The sequence below is a fragment of the Tripterygium wilfordii genome, chromosome 16, assembly GCF_013401445.1.
Source record: "Tripterygium wilfordii isolate XIE 37 chromosome 16, ASM1340144v1, whole genome shotgun sequence".
NCBI lineage: Eukaryota > Viridiplantae > Streptophyta > Magnoliopsida > Celastrales > Celastraceae > Tripterygium > Tripterygium wilfordii.
In genome coordinates this window covers 9,131,132-9,149,150 of record NC_052247.1, presented here as the reverse complement: position 1 = coordinate 9,149,150, position 18,019 = coordinate 9,131,132, and the positions used below count along the sequence as shown (strand labels likewise).

General features: G+C 37.0%; 1 protein-coding gene, 1 non-coding gene and 1 pseudogene across 3 annotated transcripts; 1 reads left to right on the top strand and 2 right to left on the bottom strand.

Moving 5' to 3' along the window:
- The first annotated feature begins 3,052 nt into the window (after positions 1–3,052).
- Positions 3,053–9,086, top strand: LOC119980897 (annotated as a pseudogene).
- Positions 8,715–13,062, bottom strand: LOC119980896 (metal-nicotianamine transporter YSL1-like). 2 transcript variants are annotated; one of them, XM_038823730.1, is made up of 8 exons: positions 12,885–13,062; positions 12,394–12,791; positions 11,776–11,951; positions 11,553–11,647; positions 11,321–11,455; positions 11,029–11,218; positions 10,813–10,927; positions 8,715–10,726 (listed from the first exon to the last, which is right to left on the bottom strand). In XM_038823730.1, exons 2-8 carry the CDS (start codon positions 12,785–12,787, stop codon positions 9,804–9,806), a joined length of 2,028 nt encoding a protein of 675 aa, XP_038679658.1. In that variant the 5' UTR covers positions 12,788–12,791; positions 12,885–13,062; the 3' UTR covers positions 8,715–9,803. The 2 variants fall into 2 exon arrangements, with proteins under 2 accessions (XP_038679658.1, XP_038679659.1); XM_038823731.1 differs by having other exon boundaries at positions 12,394–12,787.
- Positions 13,063–17,501: 4,439 nt separating this feature from the next.
- On the bottom strand, positions 17,502–17,608 carry LOC119981581. Its single transcript, XR_005464188.1, has one exon. It is a non-coding gene; the product is annotated as a small nucleolar RNA R71 (small nucleolar RNA).
- Between the last annotated feature and the right edge of the window lie 411 nt (positions 17,609–18,019).

The window sequence follows — 18,019 nt, the reverse complement described above, 5'->3', positions numbered from 1 at the left end:
ACGCTTAGATAACCAACGGTTAAGAAAAATATGCGGAATAGTAAATGAACTAGATATTACAATTTTGCAAGAAAAACCCTAACGAAAAAAATGTCGAGTCTATAGAGTGATCAACCTATGAAGCAATCTACTATAATAAATTAAGATTATAAAGGATTTACTTAACCTCACTTAAAATCTCTTTTGTATCTAAATTCAGCGTATACCTAACTCAGTACAACAGGAATCCACTTAAGCTGCAATTGCTATGGAGTCCACCAAAGACTTTTCCTATGTAGACCTTCATTTAAAATCCACCAACATGAACCAGCTTTCCACATCAAGTTTTTCATTGCTACGGTCTTCACTAGTAACACTTACGAAGTTGTTGTTCAAGATGACACTTGATCTCCCTCTCTCTTGTTCAATACATTATTTCACTCATCACTCAATTACAATAAAGGAAGCAAAGATATACATGAAACTCTAAATACACATACATAAAAATCGATTGTCTCTCGCTTCGATATCATTTCACAAGATCCTCGTGTTCTTTATACATGATCCGTCTGAAGGGATAAATTGTCAAAAACCTGAGATAAATAACCATTCAGAATTTTTATCATGTAACAACTACTAGGAGATGAGGATTTTTATCTAAGATAAAAATGAATTATCACGAGAAGTTTAATCTAGATAAAACCATGATATATCCATATAGACCGCATGCCTCTTATCAAGAGTTATCCATAAGATATTTAAAACAACAAATAACTGATAAATTAATCAATCCAATCCAGCTATTCAAATAGCTTGATAACAAAACTGATAAAATCAATTAAGTCTTACATTCAGAGTAACCTACTTCAAGGTTACATTAATGCATATAGAACAAAAATAGTCTAAACATCGTTCTACAGTAATCTACTCCAAGATTACATTGTTATAGACAGAACAAAAAAATAATATAACATAGAGTCCATGCATTTGTCATTCACACATTAGGATTTAAAATCCTAAAGGGGGAGGGATTTGAAGAGAATTGAGAGAAAAAAAAATGAATTAACATTTTACCAAAATACTTCCTCCCAAAATTGGGTCATGTTTTGGGATTTTTTTTTGGAGGAAATTGATGACAAATTAAATTATTTATAAATTAAAAATATATTTTATCCTTATATATAATATTTTAATATAAAAATAAGAATAAGCTAGTAAATTAAATCAATTTTCTTTGATTTCTTTTTTTTTTTGGATCTATCCATATCCAAACATGAGAGGATGGAAAAAAAATTTATCAGTTTCTCAAAAAGGCTCGAAAAGGAGTATGTTATCGACTTTATAAGACTTGTGCAGTTATCTTCTTTTGGATTAAAGCCTAGATTATAATAAGTTGCTTAATATTTCTAACTATACTTTGTTGCCAATATCACAGGGCATTGATCCAAGTATAAGAGCAGAAGTTTGGCCATTCCTTCTTGGAGTGTAAGAATTCCCATCCCTATAAGCTTACATATCTTCGCGCTCGCTTATGTATTATGTCATGCCTTTATTTGAAAGGGAGAACTTTTGTTTGGGGCTGCTTGGTACCTTTTCTTCTCCCTCAATCTGTAGGTTAGTCTTGTTCTTTTCTGTTGAGTATTTTTCTGTATTGCTAGAGTTGTTCAACTGTGACATGTCTCCCTTATGCAATCTCATGACGTTATCTTCATTTTGAGCTTTACATTTCTGTTTTTGAATTTTTTGTTTGAAATGCATCCTTGTACAATATGATGTAGTTGTGCAAAGCCAGAGTTGTCATATCAACCTAGAGGGAAAAAATGACATCAACTATTGTTATGATTGCTTTGCTAGCGTTCCTTTTGCTGGTAGACTCAGCTGTATTGCTACTTCATGAGAAATGGACTTAGTGGTTATGCTACCCTTCTATTTTTGATAACTGTTCTGAGATTTCCTTCTACGTTGTCTTATTGAGTTCATCGATGGTCAAGACACTACTACTTTACATGCTCACACTAGAGTGCTTTTCTTACAGCTATGATCTGAACAGCTCCAAAGAGGAAAGAGAATCCATTCAAACAAAGAGAAGGTATTTTATAGTGTACATTTGGCCCTTAGTGTTGACATTTTCTTTGGGAATATTATTTTACTTCCCATCCTTCCATTTTTCTCTCCCATTTACTCACTTTTTCATTAAGTAATTGGAGATTCGAAGAGCCTACTTCTTAGTGTTGACCCTTAGTGTTGACAGTATAATATCTGCATGTCAGCATCATATATACCTCTCCAACCCTACTTCTCAAGGTAATTGGAGATTCGAAGAGCCGAAAGAACCGAAGAGCTACAGGTCTCGCGCTCTCTGTGTCTAAAAGCAAGACCTCTACACTTTGTGGTTTCCCTACATACTGCATTTAAAAACCTTTTCCAGGTGCCAATCTTTGATTTCCTTTTATCAGCTGCAGCTGTTCTGTATGGCCGTTTCCTATCAAGGAACGTTGTAGGGAGTAGTTTTGCTCCATACCTTTTTATGATGCTCGAATTCATTGTTGGAAATGTTGTGGTTGGATATGTTTTATCTATTAGTATCACTGATACAAGTCGGATCCTATATGTAGAAGTATAAGAAGGTGGATACAACAAAGAATGAATTAACCAATTTTTCCCGATGTAGAGACGATCAAGAAAGTTGCATAAGTGAGTGAATATATAACTTACAGAAAAGTGGGCTAATCAAACAAATCAATCTGGCATAATGATCCTTCATGCAAGTGGGCTGATTTCATGCATCCATTACCCTATCAAGCCCGTAGAAGAAAAAAAGCCCAAGAACCGCGAGGCCTCTCTCAGACTCTCAGAATACTTGGAAGGAAAACTTTAGTCACACTCCACTTTTTACTAAAGACACCCCGTTAACTGAGTTTTACAAGGGATAGTTAACTCAAATTGGAGTGTCTTTAGTAAAGGTGCGGTGTGACTAAAGTTTTCCTACTTGGAATCTTGGACCCTGACGAAGCCCAAAAAAACTGTAAGGCCCATATGAGAAAAGCCGTTAAGCCAACCCTGTTCCGTCCGTCATCCATTCGCTCTTTCCGTCTTTCGTTCCATTTTCAATTGCTTGCTTAGACTCAGTTGCTTCCTCGCTAAACTGTAAATGTGAATTCTTCTATAACAGATCTCTCTCCTTCTCTCGTTCCAATCAGTCCACCTTAATATGTCTACTGCTACCGACGAACCTGAATTGCAAAACGGTGTCAAACCAGAATCACAATTGGAACCGGAACCATTGCCAGAAGCAGAGGTGCCCCGAGACTCATCTCCAGAACCAGAGGCGTCACTAGTATCAGCTCCAGAAACAGAGGCGCTGCCAGGAGCAGAACCGAAGCAAGCGGTGTTAGATGCAGATGCGAAGGTGGAGGAGCTAGAGACCTCGATCCGGTCCAATGAGGCCGAGCAAACTGCGGGTCCCGAGCTAAAGAAGGACGAAGGGAACCGGACGTTCACAATGAGGGAATTGTTGAGCGAGTTGAAAAGCGAGGAAGGGGACGATCATGACGCTAGCACTCCTTACAGGTTGGCCTTCTATTTCTTCTGATAACGCTACAGCTTCATTTCGATTATTTGATGCCTCACTTTTGATGATTTGTGTTCATATGATCCAAAGAGAGGTTGATGTCTTGTAGAGTACACTGGATCCGGGAAAATTTGTGAAGTTGAGATAATGAATATTAGTAATCTATACTGTGAAATGATAGCATGAATGTCCATGGACGTATGAATTCTTAACTGTTGATTTGTGGACTGATATTTGAATTACAGTTTCACTGGCCATTCTACTCATGCTTGTTTTATGCTTCTCTCTGACACTGGGGTTACTTAAGCCTGTCTTCTTAAAGAATGAGCTCCATCATTGTTTGTGGTGAACCCTCTGTCAGAGTGGGAATGAATGACTAGTGGAAATATTTTGTTAATGTTGATATTAGTATAATTAGCTCTCTTTTTTTGGGGATAAGCAATTAACAAGTTTCATGCCACTAACTACAATCTCATGCATTTTTTTTTGTTCCAGTCAAGAAGGAACTCCTCATCAACAGACAGAGCAGAACAATACTACGATGGAACTGATAAATAGCGTTACTGCAGGTGATGAGGAAAGTAAGAATCGCCAAAGGGTTCTCACATTTGCTGCTAAGAGGTACTGCTGATAATCTGTACCAAGAGCTTAAAAGCTTATTTAGGTTTTCTTTATTTTTTCTCTAACTAAGCTATTACCATTATTGTGGGGAACATCATTTAAATTTTACACTGTCTTTTGGCTTATATTTTCCCTATAATTAATTGCTTGCAAAATTTGAAGGTATGCTAGTGCAATAGAGAGAAATCCAGAAGACTATGATGCGCTGTACAATTGGGCATTGGTTCTTCAGGTATATGATCCTCTCATAGATGCTCTTAGCCAGTAACCATCTATCTGTCTATCTATATATATATAGTTTTACATATGTATAAATAACTCAAATAACTTTGATGTTTCCCTATTGTACTGATTATCTGCAATTTATGCATATGATTGGTGTTTTCTATAAGAGTTTTTGAGTTGTTCCTCATACACAAGTATTTCCTTTGCACTGCGTAGAGCTGTAGACCATATCTGTGCTATACTCTAATACAATTTTCTTTGGCTCCCTTTTCCTTTTGTTTTTTGGATGACAAATTGGCTGGTAATGTGGCACCATGCAACCATTGGTATAGGATGGATTCCTAACTATAGGATGGATTTACTTCAAATATCTTTTACATGATGCACACAGACTACTAAAGAGTGAGGAATATTTCTTCAATTTTTCATTCCTTCCTCTACTGGGCAGGAAATAGAAATGGACAACTCATCATTTTGTTCATATTGCAATTTATCTGATGAATATCTAAGTCAATATACTCTGCCTGCATGACCATATTTGGCTTGCAGGAAAGTGCTGATAATGTTAGTCCAGATTCCAATTCACCTTCAAAAGATGTTTTGCTTGAGGAGGCTTGTAAGAAATATGATGAGGCTACCCATCTTTGCCCTTCGCTCCATGATGTATGTCCTCATAGTGTACTCTAGATAGTCTTGCCGATTGTTTACTAAATCTGGGATATTTTTCGGTGTTTAGACAATTATGGTCACTTCCAAGAACAGGTAAGCTCGATAATGACTGGGATGCAACCTTATGCTCAATTTTTTTTTTTTTTTTTTGTGATTTGCTCAATTCATAAATATAGATTTTTCATGTGAAAGTACACTATTCCATAAGCTCTTTTCAGTAGTCATCGAACGGATATTATATGTATATATATCTAGTGTCGATTGCTTGCTATGATGGAAAACTTGTAAAGTCGTACATCTCAATGAAAGGCCCTTGTCAGCATGGTGCAATTGTCTGAGAAGAACTTCCTAGTTATTTGAAACATCTAGTATTTTATACCACAGCGTAGTTTCTAAGATTTAAGTGGTCCTAACAATTTTCTAGGTGAAGCTTCTTCAGTGAACTTGCCAGAAGAGAAAAGATGAAGTGTTACTTCATGGAAACTATATATGGACGGATATATTCTTTCAAGTTATTGTAAAGTAGGGGAATGGATTTTTTAATTCCATCTCTTGCTCTAATAAATCCTGTAAGGGTCAACAAGTGAAGGCATTGAAGTCTCTTTCAGTATACTTGCAGTAGTTTTAATTACTACACTCAACATATTTATCTAATTGAGTATAACTTTTTGGTGATTATCGTACCTTCTCAATGCAATGTTTTTTAATCACATTATAGGCTTTCTACAATTGGGCGATAGCAATCTCTGATCGGGCAAAAATGCGTGGTCGTACAAAGGAGGCTGAAGAGCTTCTGAAGCAGGTTGGACTTTATGAAAAACCAGAACCCTGTATTGTTCATCTGCTGTCTTGTCTGGCTTGAGATTGCTGGATAGAAGTATAATGTGATATAGATGGACATATATAGTCTGGACTGATTAGCTACATTGTAATGTCTTGTCTTAACTGTAACTCGCAACATTCTTAGCCCTTTTTTAGCCGTTGACCTATGTGAAACTTAAAGGATAAGGGTGCAATGACCCTTGATCACCCACTATCCTATCATATTATCACGCATGGCTTGGTCCCATTTGTTATCCTTATAACTTTGTCATTGTATTCTTTCGTCGAAGAAGACCTGGCAAACAATGAAAAACTGAAGTGTTAATGGTTACTCTTGTTTGCAGGCTACGAAAAACTATGAAAAAGCCATCCATCTTAACTGGAACAGTCCTCAGGTACATGCAGAAAGACGGTAACACATTCACATGATTTTGCCTGAAGTCTGAATAAACAATTTTCTTTTCAATATGGTGTTCTATGCTTTGTTTTTGTGATATTCTTTTTGATATGTTAAACTTATTTCAGGCTCTTAACAACTGGGGACTAGCTTTGCAGGTATTTAAGTTATATATAGACATTCCACAAATAATTGTCTACTGTTTGTTCTTTTCTTCTCCCCCCTTGTATCCCGAGTTTATTTGTTTTCTCAATATTCGACATCTTTTCCTAAAACATTATTGTGCAATGCTTTTAGGAACTCAGTGCAATTGTTCCTGCTAGAGAAAAGCAAACAATTGTGAGGACTGCAATTAGTAAGGTACAAAAGTAATTTGTCGACATCAGAATAGTTGGATGTATGTATATTAACAAGTAGAAAAGTAATTTATTATTGATTGTATCCTAATTCTGACAAACTGCTTTAGCTCATATCTTTTAGTTTGTGATGCCTTTCACTTGTCGTTGATGCAGTTTCGTGCAGCAATACAGTTGCAATTTGATTTCCATCGAGCAATTTACAACCTTGGAACTGTATTGGTAAGCTGATTAACCTTTTCCCTTTATTATCTAATATCATGAACTGATGTTTGTGTATTTTCATTGCTTTTTATTATTCACAGTAGAATTACAGCCACATTATCACTTCACTTATCTTGCAATTGGTACATGTAAACTTTTAGTAGAAATGGTAATTTACTTGTTTGCAGTATGGATTGGCTGAGGACACATTAAGAACAGGGGGATCTGGCAGTGCCAAGGATGTTTCCCCTAATGAGTTGTATAGCCAATCTGCCATTTACATAGCAGCTGCTCATGCGTTGAAACCAAATTACTCGGTAAGTATTATATTTATATTTTTTGTTGAACTAATTTCTTGTAATACTTTAGTTGATCAGATGAGATTGCTGATATATTTTGGGGTATGGCTCGTCCAAAATTTAATATCTTTTGCACCACTGTCATAATTTGCTTAGTGAATAAGTTATTATGTGTTGATGTTTTTTCCAGGTTTACAGTAGTGCTTTGCGGCTTGTACTTTCCGTGGTCAGTAGTTCAACATTTTATTTGCAGTTATTTATTTCATCCTAAAATTGCCTATTTATTTAGAAGTCAGTTACTCAGTTGTTGTACCATTTAGCATCTCTAATTTAGTTCCAAGTCTTTGTTAGGTCTTGTTCTACAGTGTCACACATGCCAAGGGAAGCTCTATAAACGCCACCTCTCCAAATAAATTTACCCAAGTAATGCTTTAGGGCATTTTGCCCTTCCTCGGCCCCACTTCTACAGTAGGAGCCTTTTGCGAAGGAGTTTAATTTTTCGATGCTTAAGGGTCCTTCTGATACTGATCTTTTAACTATTAGGTTCTAATACATCTACCATGCCTTAATGATCTTGACTTAAGTAGCAGAATGTTAACTTTTGACAGCAACTTCCTCGTTAGAGAGCTAAACATTATTCCAAACCTTGTTACTGGTCCAATTGTTCTGGTTGGTCTATTTAATGTTTTCCTCACTAATGGGCATCACCTGTAATTAGTATTGACCCCATTTCCTCATTGTACATCATTCTGTAATTAGTATTGACCCCATTTTCCCCTTGATTCTTTGGTCATCCTTGAGTTGTCATCTGTTAATCCACCCCTCCATGTGGATAGGTCTGAATCATCCGGTTCTAAGGAACCTGTTTCTGTCTTCATTAATTCTTTATCTACAGAATTTGTTGATATTCCTGGAGAATTAAATAATTAATTCGCAAGTAACATAGCTGAGAGAACTTTATTCTTGGCAGTTACCATTTCCATATCTAAAAGTTGGATATCTAACTGCACCTCCAGTGGGGAGTTTAATAGCACCTCAGCGATTGGAAGAGATCTCAGTTTTTTTTGAATCACGAAGGACTTCAACAGGTCAAGACTGAATTTCTGTTGTACATTTTTTCTCATGCATCCTAAAATTGAATGTTGAGAGAAATGGTTCCTGCACTGACAAGCCATTTCTTAGGCAGATTAACAAAGATGAGCAACAGCAAGTAGCGCAAAACCTCTCTCGTAGACCTGGAGATGTGACTAGTACGGATAAAAAAATAATTAGAGTTGATGTCCCAGACATTGTTTCTGTCTCAGCATGTGCTGATCTGACTTTACCGCCTGGAGCTGGCCTTTGTATTGATACAATTCATGGACCGGTTTTCTTGGTAGGCATCTGGTTCTCTATTTTTTTTTTTTATAAAACCTATTTCTCAATAATTTTCATTATATTCTCTTACATTCCGCGTGCAATCTTCTGTGTTTTAGTTTTGTAATCAATAAGCTTTTTTTTCTTCAGCTGGAAAAAGTTATTTGCAATGTTAATTAAGAATCTGTGCCCAACGTCTCTTCTTTGATCATACAGGTTGCTGATTCATGGGAATCACTTGATGGATGGCTCGATGCAATCCGTCTTGTCTACACGATCTATGCACGAGGAAAGAGTGAGGTCTTAGCAGGAATTGTAACAGGCTAGTCATTTTTACTCACTAAATGCATATTTATTGCAAAGTCAGTGCTTCGATTTGTGATTTACAGTTGAAATAAGATTTTCATTGTACAATATTTGGGATGGTGTAAACTGTAATGTCTAGTCCAATTTTTGTTGCATTGTTAATTTGTTTTAACTAATTGATATTTCCCCCCTAATATGGATTTCAAGGACTGGTTGACCCTTGAAAGAAACTCATCATGTTCTTGTTCCAATCTCAAATGAATGTTATTGTTCAGAGGAAATGCACTTGTTCCCAACCTGATCACTTACCTAATCGACTCTAATGTCTTTAACTTGAATTAGAAGCAATGCCTCTTATAGCATTCTAACTTGCAATCAAGGCCAAGCTTCACTTGAACGACTATACATTTATGCATCTCATTGCATGTAGTCTGACATTTGCATCTGGTGTATATTTTTATGCTGGTCTGACCACTAGAACTTGTGTCCTTTCTGGGATGGTTGATAATTCGCGGTGAGACAAGGCAGGATGACCATTTGATGCCAAGAACACTAAATTTGATCCATGAACGGCGGCTGCGCAAGTAACTTCTATGTTTTTCTTCTATCTTGCTATACAGACTAGATTGTTAATCTTTCCTTTTGAGATTTGAGATTCTTCTCATTCTCTAGTCATCTTATGGAGACTGGTCGTGAATTACTCATTCTTTGAGATATTTCTACACTATCATATCCGAACTCTTCACTTTACCTTTCCTCCTTCTATGGCAGCTTTCAATTTGAAGAATCGGACATATGGATATGTAACTATACCCGACACCTGTACCCGAGTCCAGGTATCATAGCTTCTACAACAGGTGAAGTAGAAAAAGGGAATGGGAGAGAGGACAACTGGGAGCAATAAAATATGCAGTCATATTTCTGTAATTCCAAATGCATATGTATATAGTTCATGCTCTTTATTCAGTTCTCATAGACAATATTTGGTTGAGTTTTCTCTAGGTAGCGAAAAAATTCATGCATATTGGAGGTTTTACTTTGGACAAGGCTAGAACAGCAGCAGGAAGTATCCATAGCCCTTCACCGCATATTAATCCCGAAGCGACTGCCGGAACCATGAAGTCAGCTCTCTTGCTGTTGAGTTTGTGCCATACAAAGACAACCAAAGTCCCCACACACATATCAATGGCGAAGTACGCCCCAACCAGGAAGGGCACTCCCATACACATCGGCAGCGGCATCCATTTCCCGATCTTCCTCGGCGAAAGGTCTCGCACCAGGTTAACGGCTACTGCAAAAGCAAAGAATCCACAGCAGAGCTGCAAACAATGCTGTGGCAGAGCTGAAAACCCTTGAACTCCTAGGATCGCCATGTTTCTGTATATCAATGCATAGGGAGCTTTGAAATCGCCGTTTGGATTCCCCACATCAAATGCCTTGTAGAATAGGAAGAAGCTGAGAGGAGCTATTATGCAGCCGAGGCCCGTTCCGATAACTTGGCTCAAGAGCATTGCCCTAGGTGAAGTCCGAGTGAAATGAGCTGTTTTGAAATCTTGCATCAGAATGCAAGACACAGAAACTACAGATTGGATGAGTCCACAGCCAGCAAGCGCGGCCGCCACGCCTTTTTCTTTCCCGGTCATTGCCGCCAGCACAAATAAAGCCACTTTCCCATAGTTATAGGCCGTGTTTATGTCAGTGAGACCAGCTCCAAATGCATTGCAAAATGCTAGAGATGGAGCTAGAATATAAGCTACCACTACATAGTACCATTTAAGCTGAGGAAACAGGATTGGGACTAGAATTATGGACATGAGGGAGAAGACACCGTATCCGATGACTCCGATCCACATCGGAATGTTTTCTGTCAGGAAGATTTCATTTTGCTTCAGCTCTTCAACAGACTTTTGCTCCTCTTGTCCTGCAGAAAAAGAAATTTTGTTAGAAGATTTTGGTGAAAAACATATATCTTTGGAGGATATGATGATTCTAAAGCTGCATTTTCACCTGTGTTGAGCTTCTTTTTTCTTATTCTGCTGCGAAGACCAATGACTGTGATACCCATTATCTTGACGAAATTGTAGAGCCCGTCGCCAAGAATAAGAGCAACTGATAGAAAGACCTGCAGAGAAAACCATGGATTGAGAAACCAGATGTCGTACCCCGAAGAAAGCCTCAGAGAGAGAGAGAGATAGATAGATAGATATAGAGAGAGAGAGAGACCTTGTAACCATATATGCTCCTCATGCTTGTTTCTTCTAAATTGCTAGGAAACCAGTCTCCTTTAAGCTGATCAAATAATGGCCACATTAGTCCATATGAGAGGACAGCACCAAGAAGCAGAGACAAGTTCACCAGATGTGAACAGATCATCCCTGCCCCCACATAAGTCAAGCTAAAATCAAAGAAAAACCTACAAGAAACACACAACTTTTCAAATTTCAATCACAAATATGCATTAATAACATGACATGTTGAGTTCAATCAAATAATTAAGATTTAATGAAATGCATACGTTTTCTTCCAAGCTTGCAGTCCAAAGGTGGGGAACTGAGAGAACCCACATCCTTCTTTTCCAGTGTAAAACCATTGGAAGAATGCCCACAAAAAACTTGCTGAAAAACACTTCATGAATCCTCGCACTTGCTTTCTGCAGAAACAACAGTTAAAAATTGTTTCAGATTTTACAGTAAATCAACCAAGTACAGAGAGAACACTATTAAGCTCTAGTGGGTATATATGTATACTTGGCCATATTATCTCCTTGACTATGGAAACCATTGATGAGAACTGCTGTTGCCAAGCCACTTGGATACGTTAATTTGAGGTCAACTATCATAATCTGAATTTCAACAAACGATTAATTAGCGCAAATTGCACTACTTACAAAATAAACTGTATCCTAAGTAATTGAAGATTGCAAAGACTATGTTGACACACACACACTCACATATATGTATATGTATATACCTTTCTTAAAGGAATTAGGACAAAAAGGCCAACAAAGCAAACTAAAAAGACGAAACCAGTCATCCAGCCCAACCCAGGTTCCTTTATACTACTTGGAGAATTCCCAACAGTTGTTGCTCCTCCTGATAACTCAAATGTCTTCCTGTTTAATCCCAATAGATATGCACCAAATCCACCTGCACCCAAAACCCACATCACAAAATCCCAATTAATCTTACATAAACCCCTACATACATACATACATACACACCCAAATATGTACATGTGTGTATTAATTAAACCACCTAAACAAATATTAAAAAAAAGATTTCTTTGTACTCCAATATATATATATATATATATATATATATATATATATATACAGGAATTCTCCTATGTGGACTAAAAAGTGTGGACCAAGTTTGTGGACCAAAATCCAATGGTTGTAATCAATCACAACATAAGTGGGGGCCACACATTTATTATGGGACTCACCACATCTATGGTTGAAAAACAAGTCCACAAACTTGATCCACACTTTTGGTCCACATAGAAGAATACAAATCATCCACCTTCCAATCTAACAGTAATGAAGATTCAATGAGAGATTAACTATTAATCATCAGAATTAATCCATACCTCCAACTGTAATACTATAACAAGCAACTGTACATGTTTGAATCATAGTATTCTCTTGTCTGGTGAAAGGTCTGGCAACAAATCCGGCTTTCTGAAGCATCTTTGTCCACGATTGCATGAAGAGGAAAGCAAGAAGAGCAGCAGACATATTCAGATTGGGAACCAAACCACTTGTGAGGTTCAGCTTCATAGCTATCACACTGTACATAGCTCCAAGTGCTATGCTCAAAATGAATCCTCTTACAGTAATTTGTTTTGTCCAAGGTTGGACTACCACTGCTCTCTTCGATGTCTCCAATGATTCATGAACTTCTAACTCTGTTTCTTCCAACTCATGATCCTCCCTCTGAATCTCTTTCTTCTCCTTCATCTCTTCCTGATCCATGAAACTCATCTCTCTCCAAACAAAATGTAAAACAAGATAAATAAAACTTGAAGGAATATATAAAAGCTAGTATATGTATGTAAATGTAGATACATATTGCACTTACTTCTTGTGCTGTCTCCTTCTGTATATATATATATGTGTGTGTATATATAGCTAGGCGCCTAGGATTCGGGCTATATATGGCAATTACATAAAGAAGTGAACAAGTTGCCTGTAAGATCTTTGTTTCTTACTGAAAAATGATGTATATATCAAGAACTTATATACTGTAAGCATGAACAAACCCCAATAATGTCATTTATTTGTGTCCTCACAGATCACAGCTAGCAATTGAGCAAAGGCCAATGCACCCATGACCCACCATAGTTCCGAATTATATAACAGTGAAAATATTCTTTAATAGTGTATAATTCCATTTTATTTTGCTTAAAAAGATAAGGTTTTAATTACATTTAACCTGACTTTATGATCAAAATATACACTTTCTTTCCCACTTTTTTTCTCCTCCACCTGAAATGGTAGTATATGATAATGTTCTGTTAGTAGTGGAGATTATTCTTCCAACAACGGGTTGTTGGTTGAGATGGTGAATTTAACCGCGATAACTCTTAGTACAAATGGGAGGTCGTGAGCTCAATTCCCATTGGTGTTTCCATTATTGCAAGACTGACCCTTGCTCAACCCAACGTGTACGAATGTCACCCTACGTTATCTTCTCGCACCAGGCGCCAGCTCATATCTCAACTGGTCTATGGGAGTTGTGGGGTCTTCCATGTGATCCGAGATTTCTCAGTTAGTTATCTAATGCGTAGTGGGATGGGTTCCACCCAAAAAAAAAGGGAAGATTGTTCTTCCTCCTCTATCTCTCTTGCAAGTGTGTTAAAATCAAGACCATTAATTGGACTATTGTAAGGTAGTTTTCGCTTGGGAGAGGTGTGGGACAACCAAACGTGGTGTGGAAAATTATTGAACAAAGACAAAAACTGTCTTGAAGCATGATTGATTCCTTGATGTGTAGGAGCCATTGGAAGCCATTGAAGAATCCGAATAATTCTTTCAATTCACTTTTTTTTTTCTTTCTTTCTTTTTGTATTATGTTTGTTGTAATTTGTAAAAGGATCTTTGCTCCGGCTGCATTACTTACCCACCATTAAAACGAAGACATCTTTTTTTTTTTTTTTTCTTTTTCCACTAAAACAAAAAGGTATTCTAGTGGAGTAGTTATAGGGTTTACATATATTTTGGTCCTAGAAGTTTAAAATCATTAAACAAAATAATTAAATTAATTGGGCAGTTAATTTATTGACTAACTTGAATCTAAATCTAATTAATCAATACTAACTTAATCATGATTGGATACATGATTGGATAATTAGTTGTACCTTGCATAGTGTGTAAGTGTATACTTTTAATCAATAAAAAGCTTACCTAGGATGTAGGATCTTGTCTAGTTGTCTGTAACTACACCTTCCTACCTTGTTCTTGCATAAGTGGTATAATCAATAAATCTTAAAACTCATGAAATCATAACATGAATATTTTGGGTTTTACTTATTTGTTTTCGCCATTCATTTCTATCTAGAATCATACTTTCTTCAACTACTCTTATCTATATTATATATTACTATGTCAAACCATGTTTTTTTAGGTCTTCCTCTTCTTTTTCTACTCTCTCATATACAAATTCTCTTGATACTCCTCACCGTCTCACTGCTATCTCTACGTTATACATGTTCATATACCATCTTAAATAGGTTTTTTTTTTCAACTTATATTCAATTGGCACTACTCCTATATTAAATCTAATAATCTCATTTTTTATTCTATATTCCCTCGTATGCCCACACTGCTTTATGCATTTTTGGATATATTATATCTTAATAGCAAAATATTTAGAACCATACATCATCGTAGTCGTACAATTGGCTAATATATAGATCTTTTCCTTCAACCATACAGATTCGGTTGCATAAACCCCAGATGCACTACTCTACTTCATTTACTCATTTTTAATCTTATCAATGACATCTTCATAACGTATCCATCTTGAAAAATTGAGCCAAAATATTTTTAAAAAAAATTTGTTACTTCTCTCTCATCTAATTTAATCGTTTGTTCATTCCCGTGTCTACTCTTACTAAACTTACATTTCATATATTATGTTTTGATCCTGCAAACAACATGCGACAAGATACCTCACCTTGGATAAGTTCCCTTAATAAAAATATCGTCTTCATTCTAGATCGTCCCAAGATAAAGCTAAAATAGTTTAGGATATCATAGATATCAATGTTAATCTCTGTTCCATAACTCTTTCACAAAGTTTCAATGTGTTGCTCATAAACTTGATGTCCCTGTAATGGTTACAACTTTGAATATCACTTTTGTTCTTATATATAGGTACTATAGTGCTTCTCCTTCATTTATTAGGTATCCTATGGGTCTTAATAATTTGATTAAATAGCTTAGTTAGCCATATTATATTTATATCTCTTACACGTTGATAGGTATGATAATACCTATTGTTTTTGGTAGAAATATCCCCCTCTTAAGCTTTCTTTTGATAAATAATGAGTGTATTTATGTTTTGATTTGTATTTCTGATAGGTTGATTGCGGTTTGGATGAAAAGTGATGAAAAAAGGGCTGAACTGAAGAAAATGTCCACCGACCTTCGTGTGTTCAAATACTTATAACTTTTTGTCACGTTATCGGAATCAAGCGAAATAAAAGGCATTGGAAACTAGACATCTCAAGCTTTCCGTAGACGCTAAAATCGTGCAAATCGGACGTCGTATGGAGATTGTGGAATCATTCCACGCCTAGGCGCAATATTTGTGCACGCCCAGTATCACTTGTGCACGCCCAGTCCAGCGAGTTGGGCGTGAATTTGAAGTTGTGCACGCCTAGGATTGCGCCTAGGCGTGCGCCTAGGCGTGCGCCTAGGCGTGGTGCGCCTAGGCGTGAATACAACGCGCCTAGGCGCACAAGACAGTTTTTTGGTATGTTTTAATTCGCGAACTTGCCGAGCCGCAGGAGTTTTTTAGACCTAGAACTGAGTTTCTGGAGAGCGAAAGCAGAGGGGGAGGCGACTCTTGGAGCTAGGAGGAGAGATTCTTCAGCTCAACTTGGATCTACTAAACTAATTGGGTTTATTCATGATTTTCTCATCTCTCCTTTTGTGTTTTTCTCTCATTATGTGTAACTAAACCTCTTGTGCCAAGGCTAGGATGAAGCCTTGGGTTTGATGACTTTGTTTATGACTTGATTTACATATATATGAGTTGATTTGGGTATAAATCTTGTGTTTCTATGTTTGATTGCAATTTCTTCATGCTTGTGGTGTTTGGCCAACACTTTAGGTTTTTGGATGAAATTGTTTGGAGAATTTGCTTAGACAATAATATGTCAAGTAGATTATGCTTCTTGAAACACTTGATTATGAATGTGTCTCCCTTTAATTAGGTGACAATTTGTATGAATTCTAATCTCCATAGAACTCCATGAATTCCTATGCATGTTTAGACCAATAAGATGGCTAGAATGTATTTAGGAATATCCGACCTAGACCAATAAGATGGCTAGTAATCGATTTTAGGGAGATTTGGCTTAAGTGCGCTAAAACCGACTTAGGTACGGATTCGTTATGCCCGAATTAGCAAATATGTGTGTGAATTTGTGTCATTGCAAGTCATTTCCCAAGGGGGATTCCAAAGCCTTGGTGTTCATCTCATTCATCTCATTTGCATTAGTTGCATCTTTATTCTAAGAAAATACCAAAAACACTTTGCTATTTGCTTGTCTTAGTTTAATTACCCAACCAAACAATCTTGAGTTGAACTTTACTTTTGTTTGCATTGTCCATACGTACATACAAATATAAATTTGGATTAGATATAACACCGTCCCTGTGGATTCGACCCTTGCTTATCATTGTGCTGTAGTCGCCGACTAGTACACTTGCTAGTAAGGTTAATTTAGACCCAACAAGTTTATGGCGCCGTTGCCGGGGAGGGTTGCTTATATTTGATCCATTCTTGTTTATATACATAGATACTTACATACTTAGTTTAGCTCTTTCTTTCTTGATAATTAGTGATCTTTATACTTTTCTTTCTTGTTTGTAGTTCATGCAAGGAAGGCGTTCTCAAGATACAGAAATTCTTCCTGTTGATCTAGACTTGGAACGTGCACGAAGGAACAAGAGAGACAAGGATCTTCTTGAGGAGAAATCTTCCACTCGTTCTATTTCTCCTACATCCAGCTCTAGTTCGTCTAGTGACAAAATTTTGGGAGAACATTCTGAACAAGCAAGCATGGCTGAAAATCGTGAAGAAGTTGGCAACAATGCAAATGCTCCTGTTACTATCATGGACTACTCTATGCCACAATTCTCTACTAGACAATCTTGCATCATATTACCAACCATTCCGCCAAATCTATCTTATGAGCTTAAATGTCATGTGATTAACATGCTCCCATCATTCTCAGGAGCGGAAAATCAAGATGCTAGTGATCACATTGATAATTTTCTGGAGATTTGTGGCACTCAAAAAATTCAAGGCATATCTGAAGAGTTCATACGGTTGAAGCTATTTCCTTTTTCTCTTAAGGAAAGTGCTAAGATCTGGTTCAAGACTCTGCCACCAAATTCTATCACTTCTTGGGAACAACTTTCTGCTAAGTTTATTCAGAAGTTCTATACTCAGTCAAGGACACAGAGGCTTAGGGATCAGATTTTCCATTTCAGGCAGAACAAGGGAGAACCACTTTTTAAGGCTTGGGAGCGATATAAAACTTTATTGATTGGTTGCCCACATCATCAATTCTTGCCATGGCAGATTATATCATACTTTTACCAACATCTGGCTGATGAATGCCGCCATAGGTTAGATGCAGCTGCTGGAGGAAATATTATGGCTAAGGAACCAACTGAAGCCAATGAAATTATTGAGACTGTGGTGGCAAATTCCTCACAATGGGATAATCGTGATCTTGATGCTCCTAGACACATGGTTTATGAGGCTAGTGGTTCAAATACAGAGATGGCATCTGTGGCTAGGAAATTGGATGCGGTAGTGACTTTGCTGAGCAGAAATTTGGATCCTTGCGGCATTTGTGGAGGCACCGATCATCCTACTCATGTATGTTCTAGAAGTGGGACATTTCCTGAAGCGGAAGTTAATGCAGTTCAACCTTTTCATAGGCAGCAGAATGATCCCTTTTCTCACACATATAA